Source organism: Nerophis lumbriciformis, linkage group LG20 (genome assembly GCF_033978685.3).
Source record: "Nerophis lumbriciformis linkage group LG20, RoL_Nlum_v2.1, whole genome shotgun sequence".
Taxonomy (NCBI): domain Eukaryota; kingdom Metazoa; phylum Chordata; class Actinopteri; order Syngnathiformes; family Syngnathidae; genus Nerophis; species Nerophis lumbriciformis.
The window spans coordinates 12,415,571-12,435,641 of record NC_084567.2 but is presented as its reverse complement, the minus strand read 5'-3'; the positions used below and the strand labels follow the sequence as shown (position 1 = coordinate 12,435,641).

Here is a 20,071-nt window from a genome sequence, read left to right as displayed (position 1 = left end):
TGTGGTCCGAGCTTTCCGGAAGGCAGGATTCACAGAACTGCTGCACAACAACAGCGACACTGAATCCGATGACTTCGACGAGACGGAGCCGGCCATTTTTGGATCCCACGCTTGCGCAACTTTTCAATTCGGACACCGAAGACGAAGAATTCGAAGGATTTACGAATGAAGAATAACTTCAGAAGGTGAGCGCTATGTTTATTTTGTGTGTTGTGACATTAACGTTCGAGCAACATTATGTTGCTTTTGCTCTACACCATTTTGAATTTTACTATGTTTGTGATTGCACATTTGCGTACATTTTGGGACAGAGTTGTTAGAACGCTGGTTTTCAATATATTATTAAAGTTTGACTGAACTATCTGACTGTTTTTTTGACATTTACTTTAGCGCAGCGTTTTTTTGACATTCACTTTAGCGCAGCGTAGGCGCGGCTTATAGTCCGGGGCGGCTTATTGGTGGACAAAATTATGAAATATGTAATTCATAGAAGGTGCGGCTAATAATCCGGTGCGCCTTATAGTGCGGAAAATACGGTACTATTGTTGTTTATCATCATATTTATATTTATAGTATTGTTTGTTTAGATGTACTGAGATACTATATACTATTGTTGTTTATCATCATATTTATATTTCAATCAATCAATGTTTATTTATATAGCCCTAAATCACAAGTGTCTCAAAGGGCTGTTTATATTATTGTTTGTTTAGATATACTGAGATACTATATATACTATTGTTGTTTATCATCATATTTATAGTATAGTATGTATAGATATACTGGGATACTATATATACTATTGTTGTTTATGATCATATTTATATTTATAGTATTGTTTGTTTAGATATACTGAGATGCTATATATACTATTGTTGTTTATCATCATATTTATAGTATAGTATGTTTAGATGTACTGAGATACTATATACACTATTGTTGTTTATCATCATATTTATATTTATAGTATTGTTTGCTAAGATATACTGAGATACTACATATACTATTGTTGCTTATCATCATATTTATATTTGTAGTATTGTTTGTTTGGATATACTGAGATACTATATATACTATTGTTGTTTATCATCATATTTATAGTATAGTATGTATAGATATACTGGGGTACTATATATACTATTGTTGTTTATGATCATATTTATATTTATAGTATTGTTTGTTTAGATATACTGAGATACTATATATACTATTGTTGTTTATCATCATATTTATAGTATAGTATGTTTAGATATACTGAGATACTATATATACTATTGTTGTTTATGATCATATTTATATTTATAGTATTGGTTGCTAAGACATACTGAGATACTATATATACTATTGTTGCTTATCATTATATTTATATTTATAGTATTGTTTGTTTAGATATACTGAGATACTATATATACTATTGTTGTTCATCATCATATTTATATATATAGTATTGTATGTTTAGATATACTGAGATACTATACATACTATTGTTGTTTATGATCATATGTATATTTATAGTATTGTTTGGATACACTGAGATACCCTTCATGAGTCTTATAGGTCAGTGGTCCTCAACCTTTTTGTAACTGCGGACCGGTCAACGCTTGAAAATTTGTCCCATGGACCGGGGGGGAGGTATTTTATTTTTATTTTTTTTGTCATAAAAAAATACAATCATGTGTGCTTACGGACTGTATCCCTGCAGACTGTATTGATCTATATTGATATATAATGTAGGAACCAGAAATATTAATAACAGAAAGAAACAACCCTTTTGTGCGAATTAATGTGAATGAGTGTAAATGGGGGAGGGAGGTTTTTTGGGTTGGTGCACTAATTGTAAGTGTATCTTGTGTTTTTTATGTTGATTTAATGAAAGAAAAAAAGAAAACATTTATTTATTTTTTTATTTTATTTCTTGTGCGGCCCGGTACCAATCGATCCACGTGCGGCCCGGTGGTTGGGGACTACTGTTATAGGTGACACGACACAGGAGGCTTACGTAATCTACCTCGCTGCTCGGTTCACATAAAGGTGAACTTTAGTCTTCCTCCTGAGAGCTGCTCTGAGTCAAGTCTGGGTAAGTCACACCAGGTCAACTCTCTACCTTGCAACTAACGCTCTTTTTAAACCAAAAATGTAATTTTGATGGTAACAAAATGCAATGCGTACCTTAAACCACCTTATAACTAGTGTTGAAAAAGGTTTCATGTTGGTCAGATGCGTGTCGTCTTTAAAACAGGACAAATGTTCTTTGTAACACTTCCCCAACTTTTTTTCTTGGTAGATGGATACTAAAGATAGTTGGTCGTAGTTAAAGAGTAACAAATGTACTTTACCGTAGTGAAAAAGGTGTACAAGCACCATAAAATGATTTAATTATTCAATAAGGAAATGTGGAAAACAATTAGCTCTTGTATGTATAAATATATATATATATATATATATATATATATATATATATATATATATATATATATATATATATTTATACATATATATATATATATATATATATATATATATATATATATATATATATATATATATATACATATATACATATATATATATATATATGTATATATACATATATATATATATATATATATATATATATATATATATACATATATACATATATATATATATATATGTATATATACATATATATATATATATATATATATATATATATATATATATATATATATATATATATATATATATATATATATATAAATGATAAATAAATGGGTTATACTTGTATAGCGCTTTTCTACCTTCAAGGTACGTACTCAAAGCGCTTTGACAGTATTTCCACATTCACCCATTCACACACACATTCACACACTGATGGCGGGAGCTGCCATGCAAGGCGCTAACCAGCAACCATCAGGAGCAAGGGGTGAAGTGTCTTGCCCAAGGACACAACGGACGTGACTAGGATGGTAGAAGGTGGGGATAGAACCCCAGTAACCAGCAACCCTCCGATTGCTGGCACGGCCACTCTACCAACTATATATATATATATATATATATATATATATATATATATATATATATATATATATATATTTACATACTGTATGTGTACAACAATTTGAAATGTGGAAATCATCATCAAGATGAGCTTGCGCCCAGCGAAGTGTTTCTGGGTGTTGTTGATAAATGGCTTTGGCTTTGCATAGTAGAGTTTTAACTTGCACTTACAGATGTAGCTACAAACTGTAGTTACTGATAGTGGTTTTCTGAAGTGTTCCTGAGCCCATGTGGTGATATCCTTACACACTGATGTCGGTTTTTGATGCAGTACCGCCTGAGGGATCCAAGGTCAAGGCATTGCTGCTTACGTGCAGTGATTTCTCCAGATTCTCTGAACCTTTTGATGATATTACGGACCGTAGATGGTGAAATCCCTAAATTCCCTGCAATAGCTTGTTGAGAAATGTTGTTGTTAAACTGTTGGACAATTTGCTTACGTAATCTACCTGCCGCTGCTCCGTTCATGTAAAGGTGAACTTTAGTTTCCTTCGTGAGAGCTGCTCTGAGTCAAGTCTGGGTAAGTCACACCAGGTCGACTCTCTACCTTGCAACTAACGCTCTTTTTGAACCAAAAATTTAATTTTGATGGTAACAAAATGCAATGTGTACCTTGAACCACCGTGTTGAAAAATGTTTCATGTTGGTCATTTGTGTGTAGTCTTTAAAACAGGACAATGTTTAGAAAATTAAATGTTCCTAGTAAGACTTCCCCAACTTTTTTTCTTGGTAAATGGATACTAAAGATAGTTTGTCGTAGTTAAAGATTAACAAATGTACTTTACCCTAGTGAAAAAGGTGTACAAGCACCATAAAATTATTTGATTATTCAATAAGGAAATGTGGGAAACAATCAGCTCTTTTATATATATATATATATATATATATATATATATATATATATATATATATATATATATACTACCGTTCAAAAGTTTGGGGTCACATTGAAATGTCCTTATTTTTGAAGGAATAGCACTGTACTTTTCAATGAAGATAACTTTATCTAGTCTTAACTTTAAAGAAATACACTCTATACATTGCTAATGTGGTAAATGACTATTCTAGCTGCAAATGTCTGGTTTTTGGTGCAATATCTACATAGGTGTATAGAGGCCCATTTCCAGCAACTATCACTCCAGTGTTCTAATGGTACAATGTGTTTGCTCATTGGCTCAGAAGGCTAATTGATGATTAGAAAACCCTTGTGCAATCATGTTCACACATCTGAAAACAGTTGAGCTCGTTACAGAAGCTACAAAACTGACCTTCCTTTGAGCAGATTGAGTTTCTGGAGCATCACATTTGTGGGGTCAATTAAACGCTCAAAATGGCCAGAAAAAGAGAACTTTCATCTGAAACTCGACAGTCTATTCTTGATCTTAGAAATGAAGGCTATTCCATGCGAGAAATTGCTAAGAAATTGAAGATTTCCTACAACGGTGTGTACTACTCCCTTCAGAGGACAGCACAAACAGGCTCTAACCAGAGTAGAAATAGAAGTGGGAGGCCGCGTTGCACAACTTAGCAAGAAGATAAGTACATTAGAGTCTCTAGTTTGAGAAACAGACGCCTCACAGGTCCCCAACTGGCATCTTCATTAAATAGTACCCGCAAAACACCAGTGTCAACATCTACAGTGAAGAGGCGGCTGTGGGATTCTGGGCTTCATGGCAGAGTAGCAAAGAAAAAGCCCTATCTGAGACTGGCCAATATAAGAAAACATTTTAAGATGGGCAAAAGAACACAGACATTGGACAGAGGAAGACTGGAAAAAAGTGTTGTGGACGGATGAATCCAAGTTTGAGGTGTTTGGATCACAAAGAAGAACGTTTGTGAGACGCAGAACAACTGAAAAGATACTGGAAGAATGCCTGATGCCATCTGTTAAGCATGGTGGAGGTAATGTGATGGTCTGGGGTTGCTTTGGTGCTGGTAAGGTGGGAGATTTGTACAGGGTAAAAGGGATTCTGAATAAGGAAGGCTATCACTCCATTTTGCAACGCCATGCCATACCCAGTGGACAGCGCTTGATTGGAGCCAATTTCATCCTACAACAGGACAATGACCCAAAACACACCTCCAAATTGTGCAAGAACTATTTAGAGAAGAAGCCGGCAGATGGTATTCTATCGGTAATGGAGTGGCCAGGGCAGTCACCAGATCTGAACCCCATTGAGCTGTTGTGGGAGCAGCTTGACCGTATGGTACGCAAGAAGTGCCCATCCAACCAATCCAACTTGTGGGAGCTGCTTCTAGAAGCGTGGGGTGCAATTTCTCCAGATTACCTCAACAAATTAACAGCTAGAATGCCAAAGGTCTGCAATGCTGTAAGTGCTGCAAATGGAGGATTCTTTGACGAAAGCAAAGTTTGATGTAAAAAAAATCTTATTTCAAATACAAATCATTATTTCTAACCTTGTCAATGTCTTGACTCTATTTTCTATTCATTACACAACGTATGGTGGTGAATAAGTGTGACTTTTTATGGAAAACACAAAATTGTTTGGGTGACCCCAAACTTTTGAACGGTAGTATATATATATATATATATATAAATATATATATATATATACATATCGGTGTTTCCTACACATTTATTTGTGGCGGCCCGCCACGAAAGAATTACGTCCGCCACAAATGGATTTTTCGGCTTTTGACTCGCTCGACCGCTCATAAAAGCAATGGGACTCTGTCTGTGAATGTACCTTGTAGTTACAACTCCGGTGCAGTAGGTGGCAGTAGCCTACTATGCATTGTAACTCCGCCAATAGCACTTAATTCACCTGGTGGGCCAGAAGAAGAAGAAGAAGACGATGACGACGAAGGATCAAAATACGAGGGTAATATAGGTTATAGGTAGATAGGTTATAGCTGCATCGCTCGCGGCTCGTCATATATTTAACGTTAATCCGCGATTTCACCGAGCGTTTCACTGACGGTGAGCAGCCTGACGCTGCTTCATTAACACCGCCGCTGTTTGACTCGGGGGCCGGGCAGACGCACGTAGTAACAGTCACCTGTTTTCATACCGACGAGCTAACGTGTTCAGTTTATAACCCTGTTGTCAATAAACACACGTGTACTGAAGCTAAATTGTCCACTGTCCACTGCAGCATGTGAATGCAATGAAAATAATAAAATCTGAGCCAACCAGCTGTTAAAATGTTGTCCAGGTTAATGTTTTGGCCATTAAAGGTCCTTCATTTCAAGATTTCAACTGTGATCGGGCTTTAAACAGGTGGCTGACCTGTTCAGATGAGTGTAACTGCTACTGGTCAAATAATGTGAAATAGCATTTAATTTTACATGTATGCAATGCCATTTAAATGTAATTATAGATAATAAGAAGAAGAAGAAGAAGAAGAAGAATAAATACTGTGTAGTGTTGTAAATAGTCAACGGGAAGGATTTTAGTAAGATATAAGCCATGAGCACTACACAGCCAGAAAAAAACCTAGGCAGGACAAGTAAAAATATTGGGGCAAGTAGATTTGAGAAGTCGGGCAAGTAGAAACCTTAACGTTGAACCCTGCATGTGTTGAGCTGCTGCCGCTTAAGGTTAGACGGCACTGTACATAGAGCGGTTCTGCTCGTTAGTAATAAATTCTAATGTTGGATGTTCACTCCTTCACACAGATGAGAATAGAAAAATATTTTCAACGGCCGAAAAGGGCTCGACTTGGAGAGGAGGTAGGCCTACAGTCCGGACCACGGGTGCGACCTGTTCAGCAGCAGCAGGAGGAGGAGGAGGAGGTTGACTGACTGTGGCAGGACACCTCTGCCTCTGTTTCACTTCATGTTGCTGGTAAATAATATGGTTGTAGTAGTAGGCTAAAGTTAAATTATTTAGTATTCACTAATTAAAGGGTCAGAGCTTAAAGAGACATTTTAGCTTTTATATTTTATAAGATATATTTTTTGTAAGAACCACAATTAATAAATATATTTCAGTGAATAACTAATTGTTCAAATCTGTGTATAAATATGTACATAAAGTGTTGTAATTATAGTCCAACTCCGCGTTCTTCTTGGTCATCGCCGCTGCCGCCGCCACCCCTCACCCCTCGACCACACCACCACAAATTGATGCCTGTCCTGTGGGAAACACTGTATATATATATATATATATATATATATATATATATACATATACAAACCCCGTTTCCATATTAGTTGGGAAATTGTGTTAGATGTAAATATAAACGGAATACAATGATTTGCAAATCATTTTCAACCCATATTCAGTTGAATATGCTACAAAGACAACATATTTGATGTTCAAACTGATAAACATTTTTTTTTTTTGCAAATAATCATTAACTTTAGAATTTGATACCAGCAACACGTGACAAATAAGTTGGAAAAGGTGGCAATAAATACTGATAAAGTTGAGGAATGCTCATCAAACACTTATTTGGAACATCCCACAGGTGTGCAGGCTAATTGGGAACAGGTGGGTGCCATGATTGGGTATAAAAACAGCTTCCTAAAAAATGCTCAGTCTTTCACAAGAAAAGATGGGGTGAGATACACCCCTTTGTCCACAACTGCGTGAGCAAATAGTCAAACAGTTTAAGAACAACGTTTCTCAAAGTGCAATTGCAAGAAATTTAGGGATTTCAACATCTACGGTCCATAATATCATCAAAAGGTTCAGAGAATCTGGAGAAATCACTCCACGTATGCGGCATGGCCGGAAACCAACATTGAATGACCGTGACCTTCGATCCCTCAGACGGCACTGTATCAAAAACCGACATCAATCTCTAAAGGATATCACCACATGGGCTCAGGAAAACTTCAGAAAACCCCTGTCAGTAAATAAAGTTCATCGCTACATCTGCAAGTGCAAGTTAAAGCTCTACTATGCAAAGCGAAAGCCATTTATCAACAACATGCAGAAACGCCGCCGGCTTCTCTGGGCCCGAGATCATCTAAGATGGACTCATGCAAAGTGGAAAGGTGTTCTGTGGTCTGACGAGTCCACATTTCAAATTGTTTTTGGAAATATTCGACATCGTGTCATCCGGACCAAAAGGGAAGCGAACCATCCAGACTGTTATCGACGCAAAGTTCAAAAGCCAGCATCTGTGATGGTTTGGGGGTGCATTAGTGCCCAAGGCATGGGTAACTTACACATCTGTGAAGGCACCATTAATGCTGAAAGGTACATACAGGTTTTGGAACAACATATGCTGCCATCTAAGGGCCGTCTTTTCCCTGCTTATTTCAGCATGACAATGCCAAGCCACATTCAGCACGTGTTACAACAGCGTGGCTTCGTAAAAAAATAGTGCGGGTACTTTCCTAGCCCGCCTGCAATCCAGACCTGTCTCCCATCGAAAATGTGTGGCGCATTATGAAGCGTAAAATACGACAGCGGAGACCCCGGACTGTTGAACGACTGAAGCTCTACATAAAACAAGAATGGGAAATAATTCCACTTTCAAAGCTTCAGCAGTTTGTTTCCTCAGTTCCCAATCGTTTATTGAGTGTTGTTAAAAGAAAAGGTGATGTAACACAGTGGTGAACATGCCCTTTCAAAACTACTTTGGCACGTGTTGCAGCCATGAAATTCTAAGTTAATTATTATTTGCAAAAAAAAAAAGTTTATGAGTTTGAACATCAAATATCTTGTCTTTGTAGTGCATTCAATTGAATATGGGTTGAAAAGAATTTGCAAATCATTGTATTCTGTTTATATTTACATCTAACACAATTTCCCAACTCATATGGAAATGGGGTTTGTATATACATATATATATATATATATATATATATATAGACATATACATATATATGTGTATATATATATATATATATATGTATATACAGTATATATATATATATATATATATATATATATATATATATATATGTATGTATATATATATATATGTATGTATATATATATATATATATATATATATATATATATATATATATATATATATATATATATATATATATATACCTCTATGGAGTGAAATCATGATTGTCACACACACACTAGGTGTGGCGAAATTATTCTCTGCATTTGACCCATCACCCTTGATCACCCCCTGGGAGTTGAGGGGAGCAGTGGGCAGCAGCGGTGGCCGCAATCGGGAATCATTTTAGGTGATTTAACTCCCAATTCCAACACTTGATGCTTAGTGCCAAGCAAGGAGGTAATGGGTCCCATTTTTGTAGTCTTTGGTATGACTCGGCCGGGGTTTGAACTCAGAACCTACCGATCTCAGGACGGACACTCTAACCACTAGAAGACGGATGGATGAAAAAAATCTGTGCCAAAAGTATTAACTTAAAGAAAATTGTTTTGAACTTAAAGAAATGTGTGTTTGTGAAACATTTGTGTGTGTTTGTGGAGTTATGTTAGTGATTTCCACTCCATAGAGGTAGCAGAGAACGAAGGGAGAAATTAAAACACATTTTCAAATCGTTATCAAAACATAAAAAAAACGATATATTGTTAGAAAAAGTATTGTGATCAAGATGACGTTGTAAAAAGGAGAGTAAGGTATTTTGTTTTTGGAAGAAAGAAGACAACAAGGAAGTCTTGGTTTCGCTAAGACCGCCCTCATATGAAAGTCTGAGGACCTTGTGTCATAGATCATCGCTCATGAACACTTGTTGAAGCCAAAGATGAATATCAACAAGTGTCATGGCTGACGAAGATGCCAACAGAGCTGAGCTGCAGTACCAGAACTGGCCACAAGAAAAGGGTCTGGAAGATCACCTTTAAGGCATTTGAATGCAAGACGATCTAAACTCTCATCACAGTTATCAGCAACAACAAACTATAATGTCAACAAACAATGAAAAATGAGAGTCCAAACATTATAAATGAACACTTAAATAAATGCACAAAGCTACTGAAGGAGTTTGTGCTGTTGCTGCTACCTGAAGAAGAAACAGAACCTGATATAAAGACGTTGGTTTAAGCCAAGTCATGAACATTTAAACAAATTCATGACTTATGTTGACAAATGGATGAATAGAACAAGGCAACACCTCTAAAATGATGTCAATCCAGAAGATGGTGTACAATGGAGGATGGCTGCCCACCGCCAAAGTGTGGCCAAAACAGTCTGGAGATGATATAAGTTGCCCAATCGCTTGACACTGTTTCATGTTCAAATGCATTCAGAAGGATTCTAGCCTAGTGTCTAATGAGATCAGATAAGGTACTAATCTGGTTGGAGCAGAAAAGGAAATGCGCAAAGCTATCAAAGGTTGGAACCAGTGTCGTTGGAACCAATGTCAGTCACATTACTTGGGCATAAATAAAAAGAGCATATTTAAAAAAATCAAATCAGTTTTAAGACTCCCCTGCACTACCCCTCTGCTCTAGATAGTCAAGTTTCAGCTGATCCAAGGAACTCAGTAAACTCTTCAATCTATGCCATGTTTACTTGTTTTTCTGAGTGCAATTAAAAACAATTTCCGCCTACGGTCTCTCCGACCACCACCATTCACATTAATTGCCTAAAGACACAACAGCAATGAAGACGACAGTGGAAGCTGGATTTGTACTAGGAACATTCAAGTTTCTGGACAGCAGTTCTACCATATAAGCCACAACGCCCTAGAAGTAAGAATTACTTATTAGTGAGCATTCTCATTAGCCAGCATACTAGCATACAAATTTGACTTTGGAAATGCTGAGTGGAAGACAGCCCTTCTGTTAACTAGTGTAATCATCAGTGGCAGCCGCTAACTTGACTCGATTGAGGAACCCATAGAACGTTCAACATGAACATTTAGTGCAGATTGCTGGAGTCATTTGGTATGACAAAAAAGGTAAATAAATCACCCAACCTGTTGGCGACCTTTCCTCGAGTAAAGATGGCTGAAAAAGGTCCTGCTGCACAGCACAGGAGTGTAACATGAGAAGAGGTTCTCAAGTTCCAGAGAAGAAACACGCCTCTGCTGAGTCTCTTGGGACGGAACACCTGGAATTCCCACAAAATGTGTTGAGCAGTTGGGACTCTTTTTGAGCTGCAGAGAATCTGGGAGTTATGTAAGTAAAATCGGCTTTTGATGGACAGAACTACACGAGGGTCAAGATAGCTGTGTTTCACTTCAGATCGGTTCATCTATCCATCCACACAGCTAACATTCCTCTCTTTCTTGCCAAAACCTGCCTTGGACATGTCCCGGCCGACGCTGCTAGCGCTTGTTGTGCTAATCTGTGCCTCCAGCTGTGCGACGGGAGGAAAGATCTTGGTGTTCCCCGTAGACGGAAGCCACTGGATAAACATGAAAGTGTTGATTAAGGAGCTTCACAGCCGCGGCCATGCGATCACAGTGATCCGGCACACAGACAACTGGTACATCAAGCCAGAGTCCAACCTCTACAAGACCATCACCTTAAAACTCTTCAGTGGCTTTAATGAGCATACGTTTGGCTTGTCTGTAACCAAACTTCTAAAAATGCGGCGGGAAGGAGCCTCAGTCTGGGCTCGCTTAACAATACAGTACGATGTTATGAACATGTTCTACGAGCTGAACAAGCAAGTTGTTCAGATGTTGGGTGACATTTTTGAGGACAAGGAGACAATGAGTAGCCTCCAAGATGCCAAATATGATGTGGTTCTGACAGACCCTGTCTTTGGCGGAGGGATTCTCCTGGCTCACCGTTTAGGTCTTCCACTAGTTTTAAACGTTAGGTGGGCTCTTCTGACTGAGGGACATCAGATAATTGCACCCTCCCCTTTGTCTTATGTCCCTGTTCAAGGAGCACTGCTGACAGACAAGATGACTTTCTTTCAGCGGATCAAAAACATGATGTATTACTTTGTCACTTGCTTTAAAGTTTGGTACGTGGCAGACTCCAACTACAGGCCGTTTGTCCATCGCTACTTCGGTCCAGACGTACACTACATGGAGCTCTTCCAAGCAGCAGACATCTGGTTGATGAGGAACGATTTCACTTTTGAATTCCCGCGTCCCACCATGCCCAACGTGGTCTACATGTCAGGATTTCAGTGCAAGCCCCCCAAGCCCCTCCCCAAAGAGCTGGAGGACTTTGTCCAAAGTTCCGGTCAACACGGCGTCATCGTGATGTCCCTGGGCACTCTGGTCGCCGATCTTCCGGAGGACATCACAGACGGCATCGCTGCCGCTTTTGCCCGACTTCCTCAGAAGGTCGTCTGGAGACACCAGGGAAAACGTCCGTCCACACTCGGCAACAACACGCTGCTTTTGGATTGGCTGCCTCAAAACGACCTGCTGGGTCACCCCAAGACCAAAGTGTTTGTGGCGCACGGAGGCACCAACGGACTCCAAGAGGCCATTTACCACGGTGTCCCCCTGGTGGGCCTGCCCCTCATGTTCGACCAGCACGACAACTTCTTCAGGATGCAGGTGAGGGGCGTGGCCAAAGTGATGGACATCGCCACAGTGAACGAGGGCGACTTCCTGGCTGCGCTGAAGGCGGTGCTCTACGAACCGTCCTACCACCAGAATATGACGAAGCTGTCGGCGCTGCACAGGGACCAGCCCATCAAGCCTCTGGACCGCGCCATGTTCTGGATCGAGTTTGTCATGAGACACAAGGGAGCGGCACACCTACGCACAGAGTCATATAAGATGTCCACCGTCCAGTACTACTGCATCGATGTGCTGGCCTTCTTACTGGCACTCGTGCTAACAGTCATTGCCGTTTGCGTTTCACTGCTAAAGTTCTTGTGGCGAAGGTTGCTTTCTAGAAGGAAACTGAAAAAACAATAACACGTCAGGGACACTTTGTTGTAATCTGAAATTCCTGTGTTGTCAAAAACATTTAAAAAAAATACTTTCTTGGTTTAAGCTTTACTTTCAAAATAATTTGAGTTAGCTATGTCTAAAAAGGATGCACTGGTACTACTGCAGTAATAACTTTTAGCTAATGTTCTGTGAGGTTTAAGATAGTTTTTTATAAACAGCTGCACTGACTAGAAATGTAAAAAAAGAGCACTAGCGTGTTTAAATGTTACTGAGAGACAACATGTCAATAATAAAGTAATAACCTACTCTGTTTAATCCGTTGGCTCTTTCAACACTTTCTCAACACAACTGAACTGCACCGGAGTCATTTGACCACCTCTTCTCTATGGTCTTGGTACGCTTCATGTGATTAACGTGTCACACCCGACCAAATGATCCGCAGCAATAGGGAAAACAGGCTCAGGTTTGGTTCTACCATACAAAGACCAGGTGCCTTGTGGACTAGCAATTGCGTGGCTTTCCTACTAAAAAATAGACGTCTAAATCCACAAAACAGCGTATGCAAGAAAATGTCTGCGGAATACGCAAATTAATTAAAATGAGCTATCCCAGCGGGACCATTGAAATTTGGTAATTTCCCAACCAACAACGTGGATCCAACATTGGACATTAACGTTTTACAAATACAACTATTTTGCAACGTTGTTTCCAAGTCAGTTTTAAAGGACATGTAACGTATAATCAACGTTGTATCAATGTCTTGTGCCTGCTGGTATGTGCCTGAGATCTAACAATTTAAACACGATTAGAGAGTAAAATACAATAACCTTTGATAACTTTAATAACAGAGTTTCGCATGAGGGCCAACTTCAAACAAGGCTTATCAGAAAAGAACAGAAGGCTTACGTAAGCAACCTGTTGCTGCCCGCCTCATATAAAGGCGAACTTTAGTCTTCCTTCCTGAGAGCTGCTCTTACCATCCAACACACGCCAAGTCCGGGTAAGTCTCAAATGGTCGACTCTATTCTGATTATATATATGTAATAAATCATTGAGTTTAAATACCATGCCCTTGTGTCTGTGCCGTCTACTCCTTCCGTACGTAACATTGGGTGTCTCGATACAACTTTTTCACTTTTGATTCGACATTAAAGCCTCGAGTATGTACCAATATGGATATTGTGCTGATACGATATCAGCACAAATCACCCAGACGTTTAATATTTTGTAGTGTGGAATGTTAGAAAAGGTTTGACCAAGTGAAATGAGTCAACCAGAGAACAATGATAGGTATAAAAAACACTAACCTATTTATTATTGACCGTCTGCAATGGATTGATGCTCTCTTTAGGTTGAAGTGATATGGTACACAGTAATTGATTCATTTAAGCTCACAATGCAGTAAATTGAATGATGCGGACATGTTTGTTACTGGGTACTTTCTAGACTGCTTCTACCTGGGAGACTTTGTATGTGTTAGTAATCCATCCATCCATCAATTTCCTACCGCTTATTCCCTTCGGGGTCGCGGGGGGCGCTTGAGCCTATCTCAGCTACAATCGGGCGGAAGGCGGGGTACACCCTGGACAAGTCGCCACCTCATCGATGGGCCAACACAGATAGACAGACAACATTCACACTCACATTCACACACTAGGGCCAATTTAGTGTTGCCAATCAACCTATCCCCAGGTGCATGTCTTTGGAAGTGGGAGGAAGCCGGAGTACCCGGAGGGAACCCACGCAGTCACGGGGAGAACATGCAAACTCCACACAGAAAGATTCCGAGCCCGGGATTGAACCCAGGACTACTCAGGACTTTCGTATTGTAACCCCTCTTCCACCGTGCTGCCCTGTGTTAGTAATATGAAACTATAATCATATCGACAAATGTGCTGTTTTACACTTCAATATTGTTCAGTGATTATTACCTTTGTCTAGCGTGTGTGCTATTGTGTGCTTAGCTGTTGCATAGCTGCTAGCTCCTAGTAGCCTATAGCCTAGCATGTTTAACATTTTGTAAATGACTTTAATAAATTCTAAAAAAAATGTGTGCTTATTGGAGGACATTTAGATGTGAACTGGCTATTCAGTAAACACGCTGCAGGTCTGCTTGTATCACACATGATTTTACACACAAGTAAACACGCTGCAGGACTGCGCGTATCGCACATGATATCGCACACAAGTAAACACTCTGCAGGACTGCGCGTATCGCACATGATATCGCACACAAGTAAACACGCTGCAGGACTGCTCATATCGCACATGATATTACACACAAGTAAACATGCTGCAGCACGGCTCGTATCGCACATGCTATCACATGCAAGTAAACATGCTGCAGGACTGCTTGTATCGCACATGACATCACACACATGTAAACACGCTGCAGGGCTGCTTGTATCACACATGATATCACACACAAGTAAACACGCTGCAGGACTGCTTGTATCGCACATTATATCGCACACAAGTAAACACTTTGCAGGACTGCTCGTATCGCACACAAGTAAACACGTTGCAGAACTGCTCGTATCGCACATGATATCGCACGCAAGTGAACCCGCTGCAGGACTGCTTGCATCGCACATGATATTACACACAAGTAAACACACTGCAGAATTGCGCGTATCGCACATGATATCACACATACTGTAAGTCAACACGCTGCAAGACTGCTCGTATCGTACACGCTATCACATGCAAGTAAACCCGCTGCAGGACTGCTCGTATCACACATGATATCACACACAAGTAAACTCGCTGCAGGACTGCTCATATCGCACATGACATCACACGCAAGTAAACACTCTGCAAGACTGCTCGTATCGCACATGATATCACACACAAGTAAACACGCTGCAGGACTGCTCGTATCAGACACAATATCGCACATTTGGCATGCAAGGCCAAATTAATATCATACATGTTATTTTGCTGATATCAGGCCGATAGCCAATATCAATACCGGGTTGGGAAAGCCCTTAAGTCTACCACGATGCTTACAAAAGTCTAACTGCCCACATCCATTGCTAAACAGTGTTTGGCTAGCTATAGCGCCAAGGAGAACTCAAAGCTTGAAAACCTTCTTTCATTGTTAAAGTCTCCTGTTTTGACTATTTAGAGCGCACACAAATCCTCATCAATCAGTCATCATCAATAATCAATCGTGGATGTAAGATCAATGTACAAACAGCAGCCGCGGCTTGAGAGGCTCTCCTTTTTTATAAACAGCCTCAAGACGTCTCCTGATTCATCCAGCTTAGAAGGGCACCACACTTCCCCCCTTCACAATAACAGTGCATGCTCAACATCCTGTCTGACTGTGCTAACAAAATAAAGGTTTCAAATTACACAAGCATAATGTAGTTAAAACACTTATTGATACATTTACACAATTATTATGCTTTGACTTAATTAAAGTACTGGTCAGAATTGTTCAAAGGTTCATTGCACTGATACATGTGAGGATTTAAGTTTATGACACAAAAAGCACACACTTTATGGAGGTAAAATAAGTGCAAAAGGCAAAAAACTGAATAATAAAATTGAAACGGACAACTAAATTGTACTGTTTTTCCTAATGCCATTGTTATTTTAATATATTGTTGTTACTGCTAACATCATTGTGTCTTCCATCCTTAGCAATACTGCTGCATGATGGCTCTGTTTACTTGTAGGTCATCCTCCTTATATTCAGGTTCTAAAATAGAAAGTTTCGGATTATCATTTGTCCCAAAGTAGTCTTTGTTGTCTCTCATGAAGTCTGCCATGATTAGTAGTCTTGTTGCACTTAAAATGAGCAGAACACATAAATATTACATGTTGTTGTGAATGTTACTACATCACATACATACTTACAGCGTGTACATAAAACCTTGAATGAGAGGAAAACTTCCAAAAAGTGCAGTTCCCCTTTAGGGTACGCTGATACTTGACAAGCGGTTCAACTTTTTGCGCAACTTTCAGAGGGTCTGACTTCCGAAGTTCCAGTGATGAGTTTTAATCATGAGCATGCAAACCTGAGCAATTCTCACTGGCGGTCACTAACCTGACACGGTTAAGGAGCCTCCTAAAGGTCAACATGAACACTTTGTGCAGATTGCTGGAGTTAATTAGTGCTCCTTGCATGAAGCATCTAAACCTTTGCCCGAGTAAAGACGGCTATCAAAGGTACGGCTGCGTAACATGAGAGGATATCATCACGTTGTAGAGTAGGAACACACCTCTGCTAAGTCTTTTGGGACAGAGCGCCTGGAATTCCCACAAAGGGCTATTGAGCAATCTTGTTAAGCTGCATGTGAATGTGGGACTTATGGAAGTAAAATCAAAGCAGTTGGAGTTGCGTTTGAGGGTCAAGATAGTCTGGTTTCACTTCCATCCATCCAATCCACACAGCTAACGTTGTTCTGTTTCTCGCCAGAACCGACTTTGGACATGTACCGGCCGATGCTGCTAGCGCTCGCTGTGCTACTCTGTGCCTCCGGCTGGGCGACAGGAGGAAAGATCCTGGTGTTGCCCGTAGACGGAAGCCACTGGATCAACATGAAAGTGCTGCTTGAGGAGCTTCACGGCCGCGGCCATGAGATCATGGTGATCCGGCACACGGACAACTGGTACATCAAGCCAGAGTCCAATTTCTACAAGACCATCACCTTGAACTTATCAAGTGGCTTTAATGAGCATACGTTTGGCTTGTCTGTGACCAAACTTATAAAAATGCGGAGGGAAGGCGCCTCAGTCTGGGCTCGCCTAGCAATACAGTACGATGTTATGAACATGTTCTACGAGGTGAACAAGAAAGTTGTTCAGATGTTAGGTAACATTTTTGAGGACAAGGAGACAATGAATAGCCTCCATGATGCCAAATATGATGTGGTTCTGACAGACCCTGTCTTTGGCGGAGGGGTTCTCTTGGCTCACCGTTTAGGTCTTCCACTGGTTTTTAACGTTAGGTGGGTCTTTCAGAATGAGGGACATCAGATAATTGCACCCTCCCCTTTGTCTTACGTCCCTATTCACGGAGCACAGCTGACAGACAAGATGACTTTCTTTCAGCGGATCAAAAACATGATGAATTACTTCTTCGTTTGCTTTAAAGTTTGGTACGTGGCAGACTCCAACTACAAGCCGTTTGTCCATCGCTACTTCGGTCCAGACGTACACTACATGGAGCTCTTCCAAGCAGCAGACATCTGGTTGATGAGGAACGATTTCATTTTTGAATTCCCACGTCCCACCATGCCCAACGTGATCTACATGTCAGGATTTCAGTGCAAGCCCCCCAAGCCCCTCCCCAAAGAGCTGGAGGACTTTGTCCAAAGTTCCGGTCAACACGGCGTCATCGTGATGACCCTGGGCACTCTGGTCGCCGAACTTCCGGAGGACATCACAGACAGCATCGCTGCTGCTTTTGCCCGACTTCCTCAGAAGGTCGTCTGGAGACACCAGGGCAAACGTCCGTCCACACTCGGCAACAACACGCTGCTTTTGGATTGGCTGCCTCAAAACGACCTGCTGGGTCACCCCAAGACCAAAGTGTTTGTGGCGCACGGAGGCACCAACGGACTACAAGAGGCCATTTATCACGGTGTCCCTCTGGTGGGCCTGCCTCTCATGTTCGACCAGCACGACAACTGCTTCAGGATGCAGGTGAGGGGCGTGGCCAAAGTGATGGACATCGCCACAGTGAACGAGGGCGACTTCCTGGCTGCGCTGAAGGCGGTGCTCTACGAACCGTCCTACCGCCAGAATATGACGAAGCTGTCGGCACTGCACAGGGACCAGCCCATCAAGCCTCTGGACCGCGCCATGTTCTGGATCGAGTTTGTCATGAGACACAAGGGAGCGGCACACCTACGCACAGAGTCATACAAGATGTCCACCATCCAGTACTACTGCATCGATGTAATGGCCTTCTTACTGGCACTCGTGCTAACAGTCGTAGCCGTTTGCGTTTCACTGCTAAAGTTCTTGTGGCGTAGGTTGCTTTCTAGAAGCAAACTGAAAAAACAATAACACGTCAGGGACACTTTGTTGTAATCTCAAATTCCTGTGTTGTCAAAAACATTTAAAAAAAAGACTTTCTTGGTTTAAGCTTTACTTTCAAAATAATTTGAGTTAGCTATGTCTAAAAAGGATGCACTGGTACTACTGCAGTAATAACTTTTAGCTAATGTTCTGTGAGGTTTAAGATAGTTTTTTATAAACTGCTGCACTGACTAGAAATGTAAAAAAAGAGCACTTGCGTGTTTAAATGTCACTGAGAGACAACATGTCAATAATAAAGTAATAACCTACTCTGTTTAATCCTTTGGCTCACCTTAGATCACTTTCTCAACACAACTGAACCGCACCGGAGTCATTTGACCACCTCTTTTCTATGGTCTTGGTACGCTTCATGTGATTAACGTGTCACATTTGACCAAATGACCCGCAGCAATAAGGAAAACAGGCTCAGGTTTGGTTCTACCATACAAAGACCAGGTGCCTTGTGGACTAGCAATTGTGTGGCTTTCCTACTAAAAAATAGACGTCAAAATCCACAAAACAGCGTATGCAAGAAAATGTCTGCGGAATACGCAAATTAATTGAAATGAGCCATCCCAGCGGGCACAAGACATTGAAACAACGTTGAGAACTCGTTGAATTAGGTCCTGACATTGAGCAACTCAAACATAACGTTGAAACAACACACTTCTAATCAATGTTGGGTTCCGACTATGATTTGACCGTTACATTTTGGTCATTTCCAAACCAATATTCTACAACACAAATACAATGTTGAAACAACATGCTTTTTGACTACGTTTATTTAATGTCAGGTTGTGACGTTGATTTTACCATTGAAATTTGGTCAATTCCCAACCATTATTCTACAACACAAATACAACGTTAAAACAACACGCTTTTTGACAACGTTTAATCAATGTTGGGTTCCGACGTTGACTTGACCATTGGAATTTGGTCATTTCCCAACCGTTATTCTACAACACAAATACAACGTTGAAACATGCTTTTTGACGACGTTTAATCAATGTCAGGTTGTGGCGTTGATTTGACCATTGAAATTTGGTAATTTCCCAACCAACAACGTGAATCCAACATTGGGCATTAACGTTTTACAAATACAACTATTTTGCAACGTTGTTTCCAAGTCAGTTTTAAAGGACATGTAACGTATAATAAACGTTGTATTAATGTCTTGTGCCTGCTGGGATGTGCCTGAGACCTAACAATTTAAACACGATTAGTGAGTAAAATACAATAACCTTTGATAACTTTAATAACAGAGTTTCGCGTGAGGGCCAACTTC

General features: G+C 40.2%; 3 protein-coding genes across 7 annotated transcripts in view; 2 read left to right on the top strand and 1 right to left on the bottom strand.

Annotated features, from left to right (window-relative positions):
• LOC133619436 (SH2 domain-containing protein 3C-like) overlaps positions 1–20,071 on the bottom strand; it is a 122,250-nt gene that overhangs the window by 67,276 nt on the left and 34,903 nt on the right. The window lies entirely within an intron of this gene.
• On the top strand, positions 2,055–19,055 carry LOC133619437 (UDP-glucuronosyltransferase 2B19-like). Of its 3 annotated transcripts, none has more exons than XM_061980458.2 (2): positions 2,055–2,077; positions 17,180–19,055. In XM_061980458.2, exon 2 carries the CDS (start codon positions 17,194–17,196, stop codon positions 18,772–18,774), a length of 1,581 nt encoding a protein of 526 aa, XP_061836442.1. In that variant the 5' UTR covers positions 2,055–2,077; positions 17,180–17,193; the 3' UTR covers positions 18,775–19,055. The 3 variants fall into 3 exon arrangements, with proteins under 3 accessions (XP_061836442.1, XP_061836439.1, XP_061836441.1); XM_061980455.1 differs by lacking the exon at positions 2,055–2,077 and adding an exon at positions 3,431–3,559; XM_061980457.2 differs by lacking the exon at positions 2,055–2,077 and adding an exon at positions 6,689–6,847.
• Positions 11,090–13,030, top strand: LOC133619438 (UDP-glucuronosyltransferase 2B19-like). The gene has a single exon (XM_061980459.1). The coding sequence runs from the start codon at positions 11,197–11,199 to the stop codon at positions 12,775–12,777; it is 1,581 nt and encodes a 526-aa protein (XP_061836443.1). The 5' UTR covers positions 11,090–11,196; the 3' UTR covers positions 12,778–13,030.